The sequence below is a fragment of the Natrix helvetica genome, assembly GCF_964273705.1.
Source record: "Natrix helvetica genome assembly, chromosome: 1".
Classification (NCBI taxonomy): domain Eukaryota; kingdom Metazoa; phylum Chordata; class Lepidosauria; order Squamata; family Natricidae; genus Natrix; species Natrix helvetica.
In genome coordinates, this window is record NC_138548.1 from 306,878,627 (window position 1) to 306,899,462 (window position 20,836).

Genomic DNA, 20,836 nt, shown 5'->3' on the forward strand with positions numbered 1-20,836 from the left:
ATCTGGCAATCTCTCATAGATTCTATCATTACTTAATGACTTTCACTGGTATACAATTTGAATTTTGAAGTTTGTGATATACTATTGTTGCCCAGAATTATTGATTAGAGTGGGCTACAATATGAACAAATATTGCCAATAAATAAGTCCATCAATGAAATATAATGGTATGTGAGAATAACCTTTGGGACACAGGACAACTAAGGGAACAGTCAGATAAAAGGCAGCTGGTCACAGCAGTAATGTGAGTAGGGCATGAGACTCAATGAGCTCCTGCCTAGTTTTAGGGCTACAGAGAGACAAGGTTGTACTCTCAGACAAACAAGATTCTGCTAATGTGACCTTACAATAAAATAGAATTATCCCATTTAGTTGTGTGGTGGCACAGTAGTTAGAATTCAGTATTGCAGGCTAATTCCGCTGACTGCCAGGGGTTCAATTCTCACCAACTCAAGGCTGACTCAGCCTTTCATCTATCCGAGGTTGGAAAAATGACAACCCAGATTGTTGGGGCTAATATGCTGACTCTGTAAACCACTTAGAGAGAGCTGTAAAGCACTGTGATGAGGTATATAAGTCTAAGTGTTATTGCTACTCCTATCTGGTCTACCTCATAAGGCTGACAAATAACTTGAAACCATGATTTAAAATTAGGATTTATTGGTAACAATAAATTACCATTTGAAATCTTCAAATACATTATATGCAAACAAATACATCTTGATTAACATTATATGCAAGCTAAATCATTATCTCAATTTCCTATGTACTCTATGTGTACACAAATATGCTGCCGTGTATACTAGAGTAAGCTTTGTAATTACCTTAGCATTTACATATAGTTGGAATCACCATTCTTTCACTGTTTCTGATCCTATTCAGTTAGATTTTTATTAAAATTAAGCTATTCATGTAGGACTGTAATATGTAGGACATTTTACTAAGTGTCAAACAGAATATATTATAGTGAATAAAATGCTTTCATTTCTAGCTAAATAAGTAGCATTTGGTTATCCCCAACTCCAAATCAAACAGTAATTTGGGCTGCATGCAAAGCAGCACTCTCCTGTCTTTCTCACCGCCCAATCAGGACAAAATCCCACACATCTGTAGCCACTAACTCTTCTAAGAATTTCTATTTTTATAGATTTTATTCTAAAATTATTTTATAGGACATTAGAATTTTCTATACAGACATGCTCTTCATTTTAAAAGTATCTAGAACTAAAATTTTCTCCTTTTGTAATAAGCTTCATTCATAATAATGATTGTACCTGTAAATATCATCCAATTAAATTAAGAAAATTTTAATTGCATGTACATTTCATATAACATTCAATTAAGTGATACGGAAATTTTGGCTTGACGATTTTCCAATTAAAGTGAGCTGATTTCCAAATAGCTAAAACACGGATTTAATGGAATTTTTCAGCACATTTTCAGGGCTTTTATCATTACAAACATACAAGTCTCCCTTTAACAAATTTTCAGGATACATACACACACATGTACATTCAGATTACCATGTGTTATTTTACCTACCTAAAAGAGCAGCAAAAATAGGAAACCGATTTGGATTCAGGTCCAGTTGCTTGGCAACTTCATGCATCAGGTATTGGCTTGTTGTGAGGCTTTTTCCATTACGGCTCAGTTTTAGGGCATGGGCACTGAAATAGTAAGGGATGTTGCACAATGCATAATCTGAATCATATGCAACCAAGCCATGAAAGCCTTTTTCTCGGCAAAAACCAATTACTTCTTGATGGTGATCTTCGATACTTTGTGCAACCTATGCAAAAGAAAAGGAGATGCAAAAAAGTATATAAAAAGTTGGCTCCCATTTGTACATATAAACCAAAAACTACATTAATATCACATTTTTAAAAGTTCATATATAGAATATAAAGTCATAGCTTGCTAAACTTTATACAATTAAACAAAAATAATGCTCTCAACACCACACTGCTTTATGTTCAGCATCCCTTTGGATGAAACTAGTAAGCTTGTTCAGAAAGAACTTCTAAGGAAATCATTGTACAGTGACACTTCATCTAATGCTTTAAGACTTCTTCCCCACTGGCAAGTCACAGCCTGCATTTTGAGAAAACCTGCCTTAATAGGTTTATCATATTCCATCCTACTCTTCTGGTGGTATATCAATCAAATAACTTTTTCTATGCTTGACAGTTTGACCAACTTTCCCTGAAATTCACCTACAATTCTATTTCTACTCCTTACAGAATGACCCTGGAACTTGAAGTAGGTCAATTTCTATGGAATAATAACAGCTTGAAAGAGGTCTATTTTGGATCATTCAAAGTGGAAAAAATTGAAAGGCATTATGAAGCATTTCCTAATATTTTTAAAAACATAATACAATTTTTATACTATACAAAGTAATTTAGAACTCAAAAGGATAGGGAAGTCTTTCTCCAGAAAGGCAAAACTTCAGTTCTCGAAAGGTATTTTTTAAAAAAGGTGACAGTACTTCCGATTCAGAAATACTGATTACATGATATTTTATGTAGCAAACAAATATTCTCAACTTTGGGGGGTGGTGGTTCCCCTTCATTACTCTCAGGGTCTTTTTTCCAGAAAATATGTGCTTTCAGTATTTGTTGCATATATTAGAATTTAAAACTTTCTTCACTTTACTACAGTGGTGGTGAATTTTTTTTCTTTTTCAAACCTTTCGGCTGCTGGTTTCTCTTACCCAGAAAAAGTGAGTAGATTCCACATTTCTAAGAATTCAACTATCTGTAATATTTATTTAGAATTTAACAAAATTTAAATTATTTTAAACTAGCTATAAAACTAACATTAACTTTCTAATAAAAATACATGCTTCATTGTTTCTTACAGAATACACTTTAATTAGTATATTCCATACAATAATAAATTAACACAACTTATCTTAAAATCTTTACATTTCAAAATTATATATTTCATACATTTCCATTTTCCTCAAAATGTTGGTCTACTCTCAACAGTAACAGTATCTTTTTTTCTCATTACATCAACATTTCTGGAAAATGTATACACCAAGGAAGCTAGTTAGGATATGATTATAAACATGGATTCATTTAATGATTCTGAGACCTTCTTTATCATTTTGTCAATTTCCATTTCAGGCCATAGGAATTTCAGAATAACCTGACTAGGCATTTAGCAAGAGAAGTTTCCATAAAAATGCCACAATGTCAGATGTCCAGCTTTGTGGCAAGCAGAGAGGGGCCTTCTCTTGCATTGCTTCAAATTTATGAACTGTTTTCCACATTTAGATTCTACAATTTCATAACGGGAATTTGACCCACCTTTTTCAACCAATCCTTTTAAGAAGCTGAATTAATAATATGTGTAATTTACTCTATTTAACTGTTAATTGTTAAATTTGCTGCTAGATGTCTTAAATGATGTATAGGTAGCATAGTACAATCACACAGGTCACACTGAGTTTGTGGGACTTTTTCGAGGGAAGAATATTATGATGTTTTTTGTATTGATTAAATATTAATAATCTAATTTTCCTAAAACAATTTAATTCATATACATCTGAATATCTATTTTGAATATGGAGAACAGTTGAGAATTTTTCTTTAGAACACTCTTTCCCAGTCTCTTAAACATATTCTCACTGAACATAACCATAAACAAAACTTCCTTTTCCTTTTATAAATCCATATTTTCTATTAATCTTCTATTTGGTCCATTAAAAACTAAAAAGTAAAACTATAAATTTCAATTTCCACAATGACTATTCTGACCAATTGCCCAGAATCACAACAATTTAGTGGTGAGCATCAGTCTAGATGCCCACACATACAATCAATATTTATTTTTTGGGGGGGGAGGATTGACAAGTCAATTCTTATATTTTAATGCTAATTAAAATATAAAAGCAATGGAAAGACTCCAGTATTAGAACTCTCCTCAGAGATTTAAGAATATCAAAATCAAGAAAAATAAAATAGATAAATTATGCATGATATCCTAAATGTTTGCTTCAAAATAGTTTCATTGCAGATTACGTCTCCCAGATTTGAGCTCCTTCAAATGTAATTGATTATGTAGGGTCTTTGGTGTTCACTGTGCTTGGTTTCATTATCAAACAAGGTAACATCATCAATTCTAAAAAAAAAAATTGCTCTTGTTTTATATACTAGTGGTTGCCTAGTCAGTATAGGTGGGAGTGGTTGTGATTCCTTCATTAGGTTGTTGTTTACTGTTAGCTTGTTTGCCTAAATTGGTGGTTCCTTGATTGAGGTATTGTTTACTTCTTGATTGTAGGCCTAGTGCTAATCTTGCTTTTAATCTCTGCTCATCTGGGTATTGATTGCTGATGAGGAAGTATTTTGATTTTTTTTTTGTTTCCTTTTTGGCTTTTTGATTGTCTCTTGAACAGCAAGTAGATGTTGTTTATCTCTATATGAATGTGGATGACAGATTTGTCGAGGCTTCCAGTAATTCACTAGCATTTTTGAGATTGGGATTTAGTTTGATCTAGGATGGAGTATCAAGAAATTATGATCTGTCCATGAATTGTGAAATTAAGGAGTTTTCATCGTCTTCTAACTGCTAGCTCCAAGTTCAAGAGAGCACCAAAGATCAAAGACCAAAGATAAACTAATCAATGGGTGGAAACTAATCAAGGAGAGAAGCAATTTAGAACTGAGGAGAAATTTCCTGACAGTTAGAACAATTAATCAGTGGAACAGTTTACCTCCAGAAGTTGTGAATGCCCCAACACTGGAAGTCTTTAAGAAGATGTTGGATAGCCATCTGTCTGAAATGGTATAGGGTTTCTTGCCTAGGCAGGGGGTTGGACTAGAAGACCTCCAAGCTCCCTTCCAACTCTACTATTGTATTGTATTGTATTATTGTATCCCACAGTTCAATCCTGAGCTACAAGCATTCTTTTCTATCAGTAATGGAACATGACTCCCCTAATCCTCATTAAATACAAACTTTGGCCAGAGTATATGGGAGACAGAATGTATAATCCGACACATTTGGATAAATTGGAGAAAAAGCCAAATAGGTATTGTTGAGTGTCAAATCACAGAAACACAACATTTCACTGAAAGTTATTTAAAACTGCATCATGTATCTATAATGTGAAAGGCAGTTAAAATGTATTGACATATTAGATGTTCTGAATATAACTTCCCATGATCCTCTTACTGTTTAGACTCACAGATATTTCCTATTGCTTATGCAACTTATTAAAATTATGCACTTTATATATGTCACTAATATAATTTGAATTATGTTCATTAATCAGACAACAATCAGTACATTGTAACATAAACTGTCATTATGATAGAATTTATTTTATATATTTAATATTATGTTTAATATAGTTCACTGGAGCTTTATTCCACCAGATGTAATAGCATTAAGTCAGTTCACTTTTAAAGGATTACTGCATAGAAATATCTTATTGCAACTTTCTGTAAATTTAGAATAAGAAGAGCTATTGCTAGCGGATTTTAAAGCTTGCATTGCAATATAACATTTGCTTTTATTTCTATTTTATTTTATATCTATCAGAAAATTCTGATTAAGTGTTGGAAATAAAAATGTTTTAATAAAAACTTCAGAACATCTTTGAAATCACTGATCCTTTTTCTTCAAAGACTACTGTAAAGATGGGTTTCTAGCTTCAAATCATGTACTCATTAGAAATGTTAAGTCACATCTGATTTAAAGAAATATGATTGCACTTAGCAGCTTTCTGATAGATGAGTAACAAGAACAGAGCAATCTAACTTGTTCACTATGATGTTACACTTAATGTCTGTCACTTATGTAAGCCAATCATTACACCAGATTTGTGGACTTTAGGCTTACTAAATTTCCTATCAGTTACAACTGAAATAAGGGGAGGGACTTCCACTAGCAACTTAGTCTAAAAGTATTACAGCTATTCTACAACACAGAATGAATTCTAGGCCTTAACTTGTTAAGTTTCAGTCAGAAAACAATTAACCCACACTTCCAGAAAAAAGTATTGTGTTTTCGGTTTCATTGAACTTATTAAAAACTAACTTTTAATATCCATGTCTAAAAATATTCTGGGGCTGTGGGTGGAGAATATCCTTTGTCTCTCTACAGCTAAGGCTTTATATGCCACAAGGTAGAGCCTAGTAACATCAAGCTCCAATTACAAAACTGTACATTATCTGCTAAGGTCACAAATTTACTCAACTATGCAACATAATTGTCAAAACTTTCTACTTAGGAGAGCTAAGAGTTCAAGCAGGATACCTCACCAGTAGCTTTATTTTAAGAGCAAAATGAAATAAAATGAAATGCTATTACAATTGCTATCATGAGAACAATACTACATAACTATCCAGGGAGAAAAAACTTAAGAAAAAATGGAGGAATGACGCTATGGTCATTGATCTACATGTAATAAAATCTGCAAATCAAAGCATATCGTAAATAAATTTATTAGACCACATATATAATTATGTTGTTTCATTGCTGTACAGTAACAATTTAAAACTTAGTATCTTCTACAAAACTAATTAAATGATTTACAATGGTGATATTATTAGTCTAAAACTTAAAGCTTTTGTGTAGTTCAAGCCACAAGTCCCCCTTGTTCTCTAAATCATAGATTAAAAAAACTTGTTGCTTGCATGCATTTTGTGGACAACTGCCTAATTTCCCATTTATGATTTAAACAAATTATAGAAATGATTCTAATGATTCTTAAAAGAAACAACCGGATCAAAAAATAACTCTGATTCAAAGAGTGGTTATTAGGTTCAAGGGTCATTTACTAATATGAGGGATCAAAACAATGGAATTAAAACACCTGAACCTGATGTTTTCAAAAAGGAACACAAAAGACAGTTAAAAAAATTAGAGTGAACCCAGAACAGAAATATAACAAGATGGATTTTGTTCCCAACTGACAATGCAACTCTCACTCCTGAAAAAGTATAATGATCACCAATTATATTCCTTTATAATTTAAACTACAGTTTATAGATATTTGTACAGGGAAAGAATGGACATAAGAATTATGGCAGAAGGCCTGAGGATAGATGACCAAAAAAACTTGTATTATTAACAAACCAGAAATCCAAGTTTAGGAACAATGGAAGAAGTAAATGAGAATTCCTTGAAATGTTTAATTGGTCTCTGGTTTATGACTGTAATACAATGAATTGAAATGTTTAATATTAGCAACTCATTAGACTTCTTACATTGTGGATGGGAGCCTTTGGATGTTCCCTGTTCCTCTCATCTGATTTTCAAAGCTCTATATATAAATAGAAAAATCCCTGAACAGATTGAGGACATCAGTTTGCTTACTAAGTCCTCTCCTATGCCAGCTCGGCCACCCTCTACCTTCCTGCCTCTTAGTGAGGACGTAGGGAGACTTATTTCTACTCCGTTCCTGGGAGGGGAAGAGTTGTAGCCAAGACAAACGCAATTACTGTGCAAACTTTCGGGGCAACCTTGGATGATTATTAACGACCAGCGGGAAGCACGCTGGATCCCAGGAAATCTCAACTCCCCGCCCAAGGTTCTAACTCAGCTAGTTTTCGACGACATTTTGCGGATATGGGAAAACAGAACTTCCCTCCCTTCCTCCCTCTGGAATTAGTCAAACCATAACCGGGAGGGAAAAGTCTGCTGCCATCTTTATTAATGCTGCCCCTCTGTCCACCGCATGGAAGGGAGGAGGACTGGGGGGTTCAACCCAGTAAGGTGCGAGACGCTTCCATGAATAGAAGGACGGCAGGCGCAGGAGTTGGTCCCCGATGGGCGTCAGGCCCCTGCTAAAGCCTCCCCCTCCTCCCCATGAGACGGGTGGGGAACCGGAGAGCGCGAAGGGAGTAGAAAAGCACAGTCAGAGCAGGGCTGGAGGGCAGATCGGGGCTGCAAGGCCCCGGTGACACGGGCCAGGGAGCCGCATGCAAGGGGGCAGTGGGGCAGCGAAGACGGCATTGGAAAGCCCTCCGAGCAGGCCGTCGCTTGCCTTCGCTCGCTTACCTTGATGTGGAAGCGGATGAGGGCCAAGCGGATGCAGTGCGCCATGCAGACAGGCGGGAGAAACCAGACCTTGGGCGGCGGGGTGCCCTTGTTTTGGACGTGGCTGACAATCTGTTGGGCGGTCTGGCGCTCGTTGCCTTGCCGCTTCACCCACTCGTGGAGCCGGGCCTTTTCCAGGGCGCCGTTGAAGAAGACGAAGAGCTCGATGTTGCCGTTGAAGCAGGCCTTGGCCAGCGCCGCCAAGTAGCCCAGCATGTGGTTCCATTGCCCGCCGCTCACCCAGTCCGTGTAAAAGCCGCCGTAGAGTCGGTGCAGGCAGTTGTCGGCGTCGATGAGGAGTCGCAGCGGGGTCTGAGGAGGCCTTTGGCGACCACCACCCACCAGGCTGCCCCGGGCCAGCTTCTGCAATTCCACCGGCACTACGGCACTCGGGCAGTGTTTCTCGATGTAGTCCTGGAAGCCCTGCACTCCCATGGCGACGGTGGGACCGGACTGGCTGTTAGCGGGGGTTTAGGTGGCAGCGGAGGCGCAGGGAAGGAGCTGGCTGAGAAGAGCGTATTCGGTCCGGGCGTGGAGGCGGCAGGAGCAGTTGCGATGGGTAGTGCTGGGCAGAGCTGGTGCTGGTGGTCTAATATTATTCAACTAAGGCGAACTGGTTGGTTGGTTGGTGGGTGAGCGGGCGGGCGGGCGGCGGCGGCTGCAGTTACACGGTGGCTCTTCAGGGGGGAGTTGTATGGATTAGTGGGGGGTTCATGGCTGCTGCGCCCGCCATGTGCTGCTCTCACAGCGCCATGGCTCAGGGGATCCGGGCTACTGCTGCTGTGGCTGCTGCTGCCGCTGCGGCTCCTACTGCCGGGGAAAGGAAGGGAGGGAGGGAAAAGCGAGAGAGCAGGAGGGAAGGGAGGAGGAGGAAAGGAAAGGAGGAAAAGAAGAAGGGGGGGGGGCGGCACAACACGCAGGAAGCCAGCCCACTCGCCGCCGCGGAACAGGCGGGACTTGGCCCAGAGTGCCGAGGCCGCCACTGCCGCCCGCCAGCTTGCTCAGGCAAGCGGAAGGCAGCTGGCCCAGGGCCGACGGCCCGCTCTCCCTCTTTCCACTTCCACCTGAATGGCAGAGCGGGAGGGCAGGCTGGCCAGGCCAGGCCAGCTCCCCCTTCCGTCTCCTCCTCCTCCGAGCCTCCTCTTCTACCACCACCACCACCCTCGACTAAGCCTCCTCCAGCAAACAGATCTGCCCCAATGCCGCCGCCCTGCAGCTGGGACGCTAGGGCGCATGGCCTATTGCATAACCCAAGCATGCGCACGGCGAGACAGGCGGGAAGAAAGCGAAGAGGAGGATTGGACCAGCCGGGGCCGCGCAAGCGGAAATGAGGGAGGGGTAGGCGCGTGAATGGCGGGTGGCTGCAGGGAATGGGAGGGAAGGGGGGGCTGAGAGCGGCAAGGAGTAGGGGGGAAGTGGGGTGGGTGGAGAGGATTCCTTGGGGTTCGAGGAGGAGCGGCCGTTCGGTGGCTGGAAATGTACAAACCACCTGCGGCTGACCTGAAATCTATAAGGCTTACTCGGCGAGGCTTCCTCCCGGGTAACTGAGCCACGAGTGCTAATGCTTATTGTACGTGCAAAATTCCCCCACTTCGGACTACTCCCGCGACTGCATTTGCGCCTGACAACATGAACCCCGCTCCGTGAAAGTGCACGCGTCGGTTCATGCACAATAACGCGACACACATTAGGCAAGTCAATTCAGGGTTGTGTGTGAGTAAATTCACTACTTATATATAAGATGAACTCAAAACACTTTTATAGCAAAGCGAAGCTTAACGCCCAAGATTTATAAGATTAGAGAATAATATGTGTGTGCACATAGAGAGCTCTCTTAAAGAATCAAGAAATTGTAGTGTTGGAATTGACCTCAAAGTCATGTAATCCAACCCCGTTTGGCGCAATGTTTGCAAAGCATTTCAGATAGATGTTATGTGGTTTAGTTGAAGACCAATGAAGGAAACCATGCCAGTTCAAGGGGCAGCCTATTCCGTTCAGTAACAAAATTTACCATCGGGAATTTCTAATAATCTAACATCAATTATTAGTTCTTGATCCTATCCTCTGGTTTTGCTCATCCATCCTGAAAGTGCTTGTACGTGTTGTACTAAGACTGTTGAAAGAAATAAGGGATAGAACTGTATATTAAAACAAATCTCTGACTTCCAAGAATGTTCCACGTAGTCGCTGTTAAACGGAACAATTTGGCATAACCTGGGAATAATGGAACAGTTTGTAATTCTTTTTTTGTGAGTTGAGGATCCAGTTTGGGACTGCTGCTGCTGAGATGTTTGTGATTTTTTAAAAAATTTACAATATTCAAGACTGGGAAATGGGTTTGGGGTCAAACAACTGAAGGACCGTTTATGTAGGAGATAGTTCTAGGACTCCCTTAGGCATGAAAGCAGGCTGGGTGATTTGGGGGCAGTTACCCTCTGTTCGCCCAACTCACCTCACAAGGTTGTTGTGGGAAAATAGGAGGAAGGAGTATTGTTCACTACTATTTATATATAAATATGCAGGATAAAAATATAATAACATTCCAAAACAGCTGGAACACTATTTGAATACCATTGGCATTGACAAAATCACAATCTATTGCAAAAGGCAGTTTTAGTTGAAACACTTACATCCTGAGACCTTTGATATTATTAAATAACAGCTTCTGCCTCTCCCAAGTCCTTAGAAAGGACTCAATAGATGGAGGGGGGAAAGCCAAATCCAGTCTAAACATCTGGCTGACTATGACAAGCTAAAGCCAAACAAAGACCCTGTCATCAACCAGATATGCCAATATTAATACGCAAATACTTTAATCTTTCTACAAAGGCCTGCAATCATTGCAACACCATTCCTCATGGTTTTCCCTCAGCTAGGAAACCAGAAATCCAGAGGGGGAAATACAATTTTCTACATTTATTGATTAATTTTATTGAGAATTTATATATCATCTAATTCTACATATCCTAGGTCAGCGGTCACCAACCAGTGGTCTGTAGACTACTGATAGTCCGTGAGAAAATTTTGGTGGTCTGCAGAAAATTATTTGCATTTTTATATTGCACTAAATCAGGGGTGCTCAAACCACGGCCCCTGGCTGCAATGGATGCTTGTGTTGCTGCAGAGTCTCCCCCTTCGGGGTCCTTTTGTGCAGGTTGAAGGAAGGCAGAAATTCCAACTTGGGGTCTGCTATAGCCTCCTGCTGCGGGACTTTTGGCGAAGGCTGAAGGGAAGTGCCACTAGTGGCAAAGAGCCAGATGGCCTTGTTCCAGTGAGACTGCATCATGGCCTGGAACTGGCTGACTATCTCAGCCTACTAAGCCTTGAGGCGCCGGTACCTGGCCTTACATTCCCACAGGTCTTTCCTCCGCTTGGAAAGCCTAGGCTCGTAGACCTTGGTGAGGTGCTTCTGCTGAACCTCCTCAGTCAGATCTGATTTGAATTGAGCCAGCCCAAAGAGAGCCCAAACGGGCAGGGGAGGAGTGGGTGGCAGGGGAGGAACGAATAGAAGCTGGCGAGGTGCCCTCGATGTGACTGACATCAAGATGCCCATGCCCATCCAGTCACATGACCGCCCTAGCCACACCCATCCAGCCAATCATTAGGCAGATCATATTGTGGTCTGTGGGATTTAAAATTATGAATTTAATGGTCCCTGAGGTCTGAAAGGTTAGAGACCCCTGTCCTAGGTGGCTTACAAGATAAATGTGTGTATCAATACTAGTCAGCAGAATAGAAACTTGGCAACCTTTTTGAAAGTACTCAATTAGAGAACAGCAAAAATTCCAATCCAGCTTTTCTTAATGCAGTATATCTAACATATAGGTTGAATAACTAAGGGAAGAATATATAACCTTGTTTAACTCAATCTCACCGTATTCATGACCTATTGTATTGAGATAATGTTCTGGAATTCCTACTTTTTAAAGCACATTCCACTGGCTTGATGTTTTTGATAAAAGTAATGTTTTTTTTCCATAATCAATGAAGCAGGTACTGACTTTTTAAAAATATTTTTTGACTTTCTCAATTATCCTGTGTGCAATACAAGTAACCTGTAAGAAATACCTGCCCCAAATGACATTAGGACAGAAAATGCTTTATCTTCTTTTTGACTGGCTTTCTGTGAACCTATAAACGGCTGGGTCTTCACTGATACCAAAGGAGCTCTCAGTCTTAAGAATCTTTAACAGTTTGAGGAGAAAGAAAGGCCAAAATCAGCCATTAGCATTCACCATCAGGCATGGAAAACATTCACTTTGCATATTTTAGATGTTACTATATCCAGAAAACTGCAGATAACTTCCTGTTCAGGACAAACCATATTTGGAAATCCTGAATATTCTATTGGGGTGCTTCAGTTGGCTTATTCTGGAGGAGGGGAAAACAAAATATTTGGAGGGCAAACAGGAATGTAAATGATATTTTGCATTGCATTTTATATAGACTGGCCATTAGAGTATTAATTAAATCCACTAATATTTAAAACAGTAATATACAATGATTTTTTTTAAAAAAAGTAGTGACTAAACATTTTAAAACAGCAACATTTATGCAAGAATAGTAACCCCTTCCCTTTCCCTTTTTCCTTTCCATTTTTTTCCAAAACCAGTTTGGCAAGGCCAAATCTGATTGTTGTAGATACAAAAATCAATCAAACAAAAAACAAGTACAACTTTGGTTTTTGTGCCTTGAAGAGTAAGCTGCATGACTTCATTTCACTTCTGATCAAAAATCAACCCATTTCAGTTCATTGACATGTAGGAAATCAATGAGTAGTGGATTAATTTCCTATTTTACTGCATTAAATTTCCCATATTCTTGCTTCATGTGGTCCATGTTGTGATTGTAAGTTTGGATTTTCTTTTCTTACAACATCAGCATTTGCACATCCTGAAAACATTAACCTAACCATCTCACAAATACCATAAACTCCAATATTTCCTCAGATCTTCCTCAGTAGCATATTTGGCTGCCATTTGACTTGAAGGTCCATCACTTGGTTCTGTATTGCCAATCACTTTATTTTCTATCTTTTGTAAAATACAGAAGTGTTTTTGCCTTTTGCTGTATAGTATGTTGTAAAGTGTTTCATGCCCAATATAGATTCCTGTTTGCTTTAGCTAGGATGCCTTGGGTGAGCCTACTGGGAATATATTCTACCAGCATACGCTTAGGGCATTCAACACTCATATCTGCCAGAAACATACATACACACGCATTCTGATGTGATGAGGCACTGAAATAGGATTTGAAGAGATTTCTTTTAAATACAATAATTTAATGATTCTATTAAAACAATTTATTGCACTGCCAGTTTATTTACCGTATACAGTATATTATCTGCATTATAAAGAATATTAATATTTAGTTATTTAAATAACTGAACTGCATGCATCCATTGATAGACAAAATAATACAAAATATTTAGGTCTTGCCATTAAGCTATCAATTTATGAAATAAAAAGAAGGAAAAAGATGGAAGAAAAAAATAATTATAGGTCCTATTTAAGTTTCCTTTCATCAGAATCATTGATGTTCATGTTTTTAAATGAACTCATACTTTTCTTAACTGGTATTTTTGAAGGTAATATTACATTGGATTTTGAACCCACATGCCAGCGGCCATACTTCAAAAAACAGATAGGGCCAGGATAAAGAAATAGAAGTATATATTTAATAATATGTATTTATTGCTATTCTAGAATCTGTTTTTAACAGTAATTAATTACTATGGGGTGGCAACTTAGAGAAAGGTTTTGTAGGGTTGTACTCCTGGTATTGGGATTATATAGAGGTTGTGGATCATGATTGCAGAGTATTTTTTTTTTCATAAACATGAAATCAGCAACGACACATTTTATTTTGTTGTATGCGTTGATTTTAGTTGAGTGAAGTATAAATGTGATTTGCTTCAATAAGTATTGAAATTCATTGTAGGAACACTTGCTTTTAGGGCATCTGGGAAATCAATTACATCTTCCATAATTTGGCTTTCACAGCCCTTTGTAGTACAATCATTCTCATGCATAAACTAGTGCAACCATCCATCTTTCTCTTGCTGAACTTTCAGTTCCTGTTAAAATGCAGCAGTTAACATGATCCTTTTTGCTAATTAAACCAAGACTATCATGTAATTATCTTGTGAAATGTTTCTGTCCATTGATGTCCAACACAGTTTCATTATATTTTACAGTTAACTTTAGTGTAATTTCTGCTATTTTGTTTCTTATTAAAACTTCATTTTAAAAGACGTACATTTTAAATGTCTCTTACTGTTCCATCTGTGCTGATGTTTCCTGCCTGGGTATGTTTTATCAGTTTTCATGATTCAAAAAGCCCTATTTCCACTAAGATGTTTTCTCCTGGCATGATAATCCTAAAATAGCCATAAAATATCATGAATCTATGGCTCTCTCCTTTATGTTGTTCTTTTTGTGTCTCATCCTTATCTAATTTCATATTTTAAATTCTGAATGGGGCTATGGCTGAATGGCTGTGTATTCAATTAATTTCTACAATTGACATTTTATAAATAATAAAAATGACACCTGTGAAGTTCCCAGATAAAAAAATGCTTTAGGCCTTTAAAAAAAAAACCCTCACAACAGGCTCATTTCCTTCTGGCATAATGGTTCTTTAGCATAGTCAGTGATGGATGCTAACAACCAGAGCTATCAGCCTTTCCTGCAACTGTTTCCAATATCATGGCTGATAACTTTCAGCCACATGGCCCAGATAAAGCTTCAGATGGCACCTGGCATTGTGGTTGCACACAGTTTATCACTGTAATATCAGTGTAGTGTAATATCTTACTACTCCCGAATGCTGTCTCCTGATATCTCGTACTAATATTTTATTCTAAAGAAATAAGCATCTTGATAATTTTCATATAAAAATTGAAAATGCCTTCCTTTCTACTCCCCTACAGACATTAAATAAAGGTTCACAAATTTTAAGAAATATTGCTTAGAAGATTAGTCATTTTGTAATGGATGCCCGCAATTACTTCTTAGTAAGACTTTTATATCTAGGTGAAACCAGAATACAGAAAAACCCTTTCAAAATTACATAGCATAAACATTAATATAAGTTGCATTCCAAAGTGTTTCAAAACTGTTATGTTCTAATTATCTAAAATAGGACTACTGTGCTAACAGATCAAGAAATCACGAGAATTACATATAGTTATTATAGATTGGATTAGATGTCACAAATGTTAGAAACTTAAAATCAACCTTCCTGAGATGTATTCAGCATGGGAATATTGTTTAACATTTCTAGCTTGCATTTTTCACTATTCTTATTGTAGATATTATTTTGACTCTTGGTCCTAACAACCAGAAGTTACCTAAATACTGGGAACATGTGGTTTTTTTCCTGTGTTTTGAGCCAGAATGATAAATAAATCAGTTCTGTTGCAATAGTATTTGCCGTAATCACCCTCAGCTTTGTTTGCATAGATCTTGTTTTGTTGTCCTAGTTTGATATTGATCTTCTTTCAAATGTTGATTGTTTTGTATTTTCATTGATGTACACTCTGATTGGGGGTTGCCCTATAAATTCTATAAATAAAAAAACCATAATCATTTATAACTTCTGGTTTTAACTCAAATTATTTCTGGTTTTCTAAAGCAAGGTGTCTAGGGGGCTCAAAGACCATTTTATGTCACCTTTTAAGGAAAGAACATTTGTCTACCTTCCCCTTTTATACTAAAAACTGATCTGATTTGCTATATTAAAATGTGGAGTTTGTATGTTTATTATTGCATTTCATGTCAGCAGACTACAATTAGGCAAAGAACAGAAATGTTCAAAATAGAACGGTTCAAAGAAATATTAACTTTTATCAAGGTTAGAGTCTGTTGTTTGCACTGGGAACTTAATTTTAACTCTGGACAGATTTGCATCTTATTACTTTGGCTTAAGAACCAATTAAAACAACTGTTATAGAAAAAATGCTTTGTGGTACACAAAAGACTAACGTTATGTTTGTGGCAAACTTTTTCATTATCCACTGAAAGGAACTCTAGTCCAATAACTTGAAACCACCTTAGCATGTTCCTAAAATGCAACAATACTATTTTGACTATTCTGCAGTAATTACTGGGCTATCAGCCTGGAAGTTAAATGTTATGAAATCTATTGGTGGAAGATTGAAATGAGAAAATGTGTACTTTTCCCCCCCAGTGGTTCGTTAAGCATGGTTGGACTTGATTATACTTGGAGACCACCAGAAAATCCCAGGGCCGTAAACTACTTTCTAGTATAGGAAAAAATTTTTTAAAAAATGCAAAACAAGGCAGTGGCAAATCTCTTTCTTTTCATTGCCACAAAAGCAATATGAACATGGCCATCAGCTCACCATGAATCCAGCATAGCTGAAATGAGACTTTACTTTAAAATTATGCCAATTTGGAAACTGCAGGAAAAAACGTCAAGTTAATTTTTGGAGGCAACTCAGTTTTGTTAATCAACTTGTAGAATTTTGGAGAAAAAATAGTCTTTATGATATAACTGTAACTACCCAATTATTGTATTATAGATATAGCAAGCTCATTTTGGGAACATATTTCACCTTGGCAACTAGAATGAATATTTACTCATTCATTTTTAAGTTTGTCCCAGAGCATTAAGTTTTGATTTGCAAAAGCTATAAATAAAAGCTATTTTTTCCATTTGCAAGGTCTGTTTATTTCAGCCAAACCAGTTCTGTTGCCTTCTTTCATTCTCAATCATTGATAAGGAAGTTAGCTGCCAGTGCCAAGAAAACTTTTCTCTCTCAATGTCAAAAAATGTATAAAATGTTTCTAATTCAAAATATTTTTACCTCCTAACAGTTTTTATGTTCAAAAAGGGTTGTTACCAGGTGTTCCATTACTGTTGTAACTGTTTGAAGCAGCTATTTATTTCATCCTTTCGTCTTTGAAAAAAAATGAAGTTAGGACAGTTGTTCTGAATTTGGAATAAAGCCTTTTGAATAGGAACAATCAGATTTGGACATGAGAGTCAACTTCCAGTTAAATTCCTCTGCTGTAGTTTTACTTCCAAGATTTGTAGGGTTCACTGATGAATTAGTTCCATGTCATTAATTAAAAAGTAGTTTCAGAAACCATTTAGCATAATGCTAGATTATTCAACTGCATCATTTTTTGTGGCCAAACACCTTCTATAATATTAATAAGGTGACCAACCGTCCTCCTTTAGGGAGGACAGTCCTTCTTCTGTAAGTTTTGTCCTCCCTCGAAAAGTGTCCTCCTACATGTCCTCCTTTTCGATATTTGAAGACTAATCTGTTGTGCGTTATGTGATGTATTTGTATTTGACATGACAATTCGTCAAGGCTTGGTATAGTGCAGTATAAGATGCGATTATGAGACGCATGCGCTCCGCATGGGAGACCTTGAGAGAGAGTGTCGCGTGCAAGTGGCTTTGTTTACTTCTTACTGAAACACGACACGGCACATACACACGCAGTAGACTGAGATTGAGATTGAATGTTGATACTCTAGCTGCAGCACTTGCCGTAAAATTCAATATGAAGGATATTTCTTCTTCAGATATTTCCAATATATTGTTAGAAGATGATATATTGACAAAAAATATTAATTCAATGGAAAAGTACTCATTTAAATAATAATTAACAGGCATGTAAGCATAATTACAATATAAAATGTTACAAATGTTTTTATTATGCATATATCATATTTTAGAGTATTATTGTTGCAATGAATAAAATATTTCTTTTATTTACGATATTTTTCCCCCAATTTATTTGTCCTCCTTTTCATTGTAAAAAAGTTGGTCACCTTAATATTAAGTACTAATTTGCTTAGTTCTCTATAGTTTTAATTGGAAACTTCTCTCTGTAGTCTATTGCCTTTATTTATTATTTCAGTTTCTAAATTTCTCACTCATGAATGGCACTGGACGGCTCTAGCAAGTTAAGGAGATAACTTTGAAGGAAATAAGCAAAGAAGGATGAAATATTCCTTAAGCCCTGTAAACAAAGATAGTATTCTGGGGAGACCCATACAAGGGTCTGCCTGATTCACATGAATATAAGGGGGAGAGGAGGTAAAACACAATCAAGCTTGCAAGATTTTGTTACTATGACCTATCACAGTAAAGTTTAGTTCTAGTCTTCTCATCTTTCTGTAGAGTCTGTTTCTTAATCTGGTCTACCTTGTAATAATCAAATAGTGCTTTCTTTGGTATGGTTTACTCTTACTGATGAATTTTCACTGAATCGTTGTAAGTTCCCTGCAGTGAGTATAAAAAGCTTTAATTTCAGGTTCCATTTCATTATTCCCATTTTTTTAAATATACAATAGAGATGTTAGCATCGCCACCACCAATACGCCAGTTCCTTTCCAAACAGAAAACATAGGTACTCTTCAACTTACAACACAATTGCGACCAGAATTTCAGTTGCTAAGCAATATGGTTGTTAAGTAACCTATCACATGATCAGACCAATTTTATAATAATTTTATACTGCATTCTTTAGTGAATCATTAAATGAACCCAACTTCTCCAATTGACTTTACTTGTCAGAAGCCTTTTGCGAAGGTCGCAAATCCTTACCACATGACCACAAAACACTGCAACCATTGTAAATGTAAGCCAGTTGCCAAGTGCCTAGTTGCGATCATGTAATCATGGAGTAGTGTGACAGTCATAGCTTCAAGAATGGGTCATACCACTTTTTCTGAGCCAGTTTTCACTCTAAACTATCATTAAACAAATGGTCATAAATCACCTTAAGAAGATGGCAATATTCCCCACCATAGTAAATTTCACCTAAATCTCTGTTTTCTGTTTGGAAAGGAACTGGCATAGTGGTGCTGGGGATGCTGTGGTGTTTATGTCTTGTTTATGGATGTCCTATAGACATACTGGAGGAAGAGAATTTTGCCCTAAGATATGATTTGGTGGAAGTTTTGTTATGAGAGTTGCAAAGTCACTTGGATGACTTAGGTGGCTATAGAAGTTGAGTAAAATAAAATGAATAAAATGGCTAGTACAGAAGGCACACCCCACAGTGACAAACAGTTGTTAATATTAAATTAACTTTTTCAAATCCTTGCATATTTGAGAAAAGGTGTGTGTGTGTGTGTGTGTGTGTGTGTTGGCATTGCTATAATTTGTATCTATTCTTTAAAGGCTTTCCATTCATCCCTTGAGGCTTCTGACAATAGGAGATAATAGATGTATTATATAGCAAGTCACCAGCGAACTTTCTCTTACTATTCTCCCAAGTTGGTGGAGACAGCGGTCATGCATGGGTTAACTCAGTCAGTAACCAATGGAACTGAGTCTACCAAAGTGATGTCATCGTCTCTGTGGAGCATGCTCCCGCTTTTTTAGACTCAGTTCAATTGGAACTGGCTGTGCTAATCGTTTTGTCCTCAAATATTTCTGCATAATTGCCTATTTTAATTTGATTTAATTGGTTTTTCTCAAAATGACTAACAAAATTACTTCATCTAAATTGAATTCGGATTAAGCTTCGGCTGAAGCTTGAAACCAGCTCTCAATAGCCTCTTGAGGCTGGAGAGTATTGCCTCGCCTCAGCGAGATTTGCCTCGAATTGCCTTTGGGCTTTTAAGGCTTCTTGGAGCAGCAGCCTTGTCTGCAATAGCCAGGGGAGGCTTGGCTAGCTGTTTTCTCCTCAACGAGGAACCCCAGGCCTCTGCCTTGCCGCCTGCTCCGCTGACTGCCGCTGCCGCCACTGCTGCCAAGAGCCTCTGAAAGCCGCAGGGAGCTCATAAAGCCGCATGGAGCCACCTCGCAGCTGGAAAACGTCGCTGCCGCCACCGTGCCTTGCCATCAACGCTCCGGCCACCGCTGTCCTTGTCACGATGTTAAAAAGTTTGCTAAGCCTGAACTGCCTAAACTGACACTCAAGAGTTAAACTAAGAAAGCTTTATTGCGCAGGTCATAAAACAAAATGTTATCTGAAAGTGATTTATTGCGCACGCGTTACACATTCCAAAAATTCCTCTCTTCTTTGTTCGGCAGCCAACTTTGGCAAACGTAGCTTTCATTATCAAAATGTAACCAATTAGTTATTTCTGTTTTCATTTACTTTTATTATTTTATTATTAAAGTTTGTTTATTAATTAGAATATTTTTAAAAGACTTATTTCTTTTCTAAATATCTCAAAAGATATGCGGAAGGGAATCAGCCACGGTCCATCGATCTCCAACAGGGTGTTTTTTTTTCCCCTGACAACTTGGTAGCAGAGGATGGTTTTTGATGACCAGCTGAGATGACTACAATTTATGGCTGTATTTTCTCTTCGCGCTATCTTAAGATAACCGACTAAGCCTAATTAGCAATGTCGAAGAAGAGAAAGAAAAAGAAAGATGGGGCGAACACAGATGAATCAGCTTCCTCTGACAAAGAGGCTCCCTCGGACACAGAGAAGCAAGATCAAAACGTATTCCAGGAGCAACAAGGTGCCGAGCCAGAAATGGGGGAAGGAGTTACAGAAGGCAAGATCTACGGACTGAGGTCAGTAAATGTCCCTCATTATCAAGATACAATTAACGAACGGCAAAAGTCTAAACGGCAATTGCCGGCACAAAAAAAATCCTCCCACGCAGAAAGCAAAGTTTATGAAATTTCCCCAGATGATGAGCAAGAAATGCAAAGCTATCTTGATCAAATAAAGCTGTTTGAAAAATATGCTAGGGAGGCAAGAGCGTGTTTTGAAGAGATAAGGCGAAGTAGGAGAAGCTCCCCCACTCCCAAAATGTCTGAGGACGCCATCTTGTC

At 38.0% G+C, this 20,836-nt stretch overlaps 1 protein-coding gene across 1 annotated transcript in view; it reads right to left on the reverse strand.

Annotated features, from left to right (window-relative positions):
• FAM120A (family with sequence similarity 120 member A) overlaps positions 1 to 8,641 on the reverse strand; it is a 62,242-nt gene extending 53,601 nt beyond the window's left edge. The window contains exons 1-2 of the mRNA XM_081970579.1: positions 8,014 to 8,641; positions 1,543 to 1,789 (exon numbers count right to left, since the gene is read on the reverse strand). Of these exons, the coding sequence (XP_081826705.1) occupies positions 1,543 to 1,789; positions 8,014 to 8,487 (721 nt within the window). The 5' untranslated portion in view covers positions 8,488 to 8,641. The remainder of the gene's footprint in view (positions 1 to 1,542; positions 1,790 to 8,013) is intronic.
• Between the last annotated feature and the right edge of the window lie 12,195 nt (positions 8,642 to 20,836).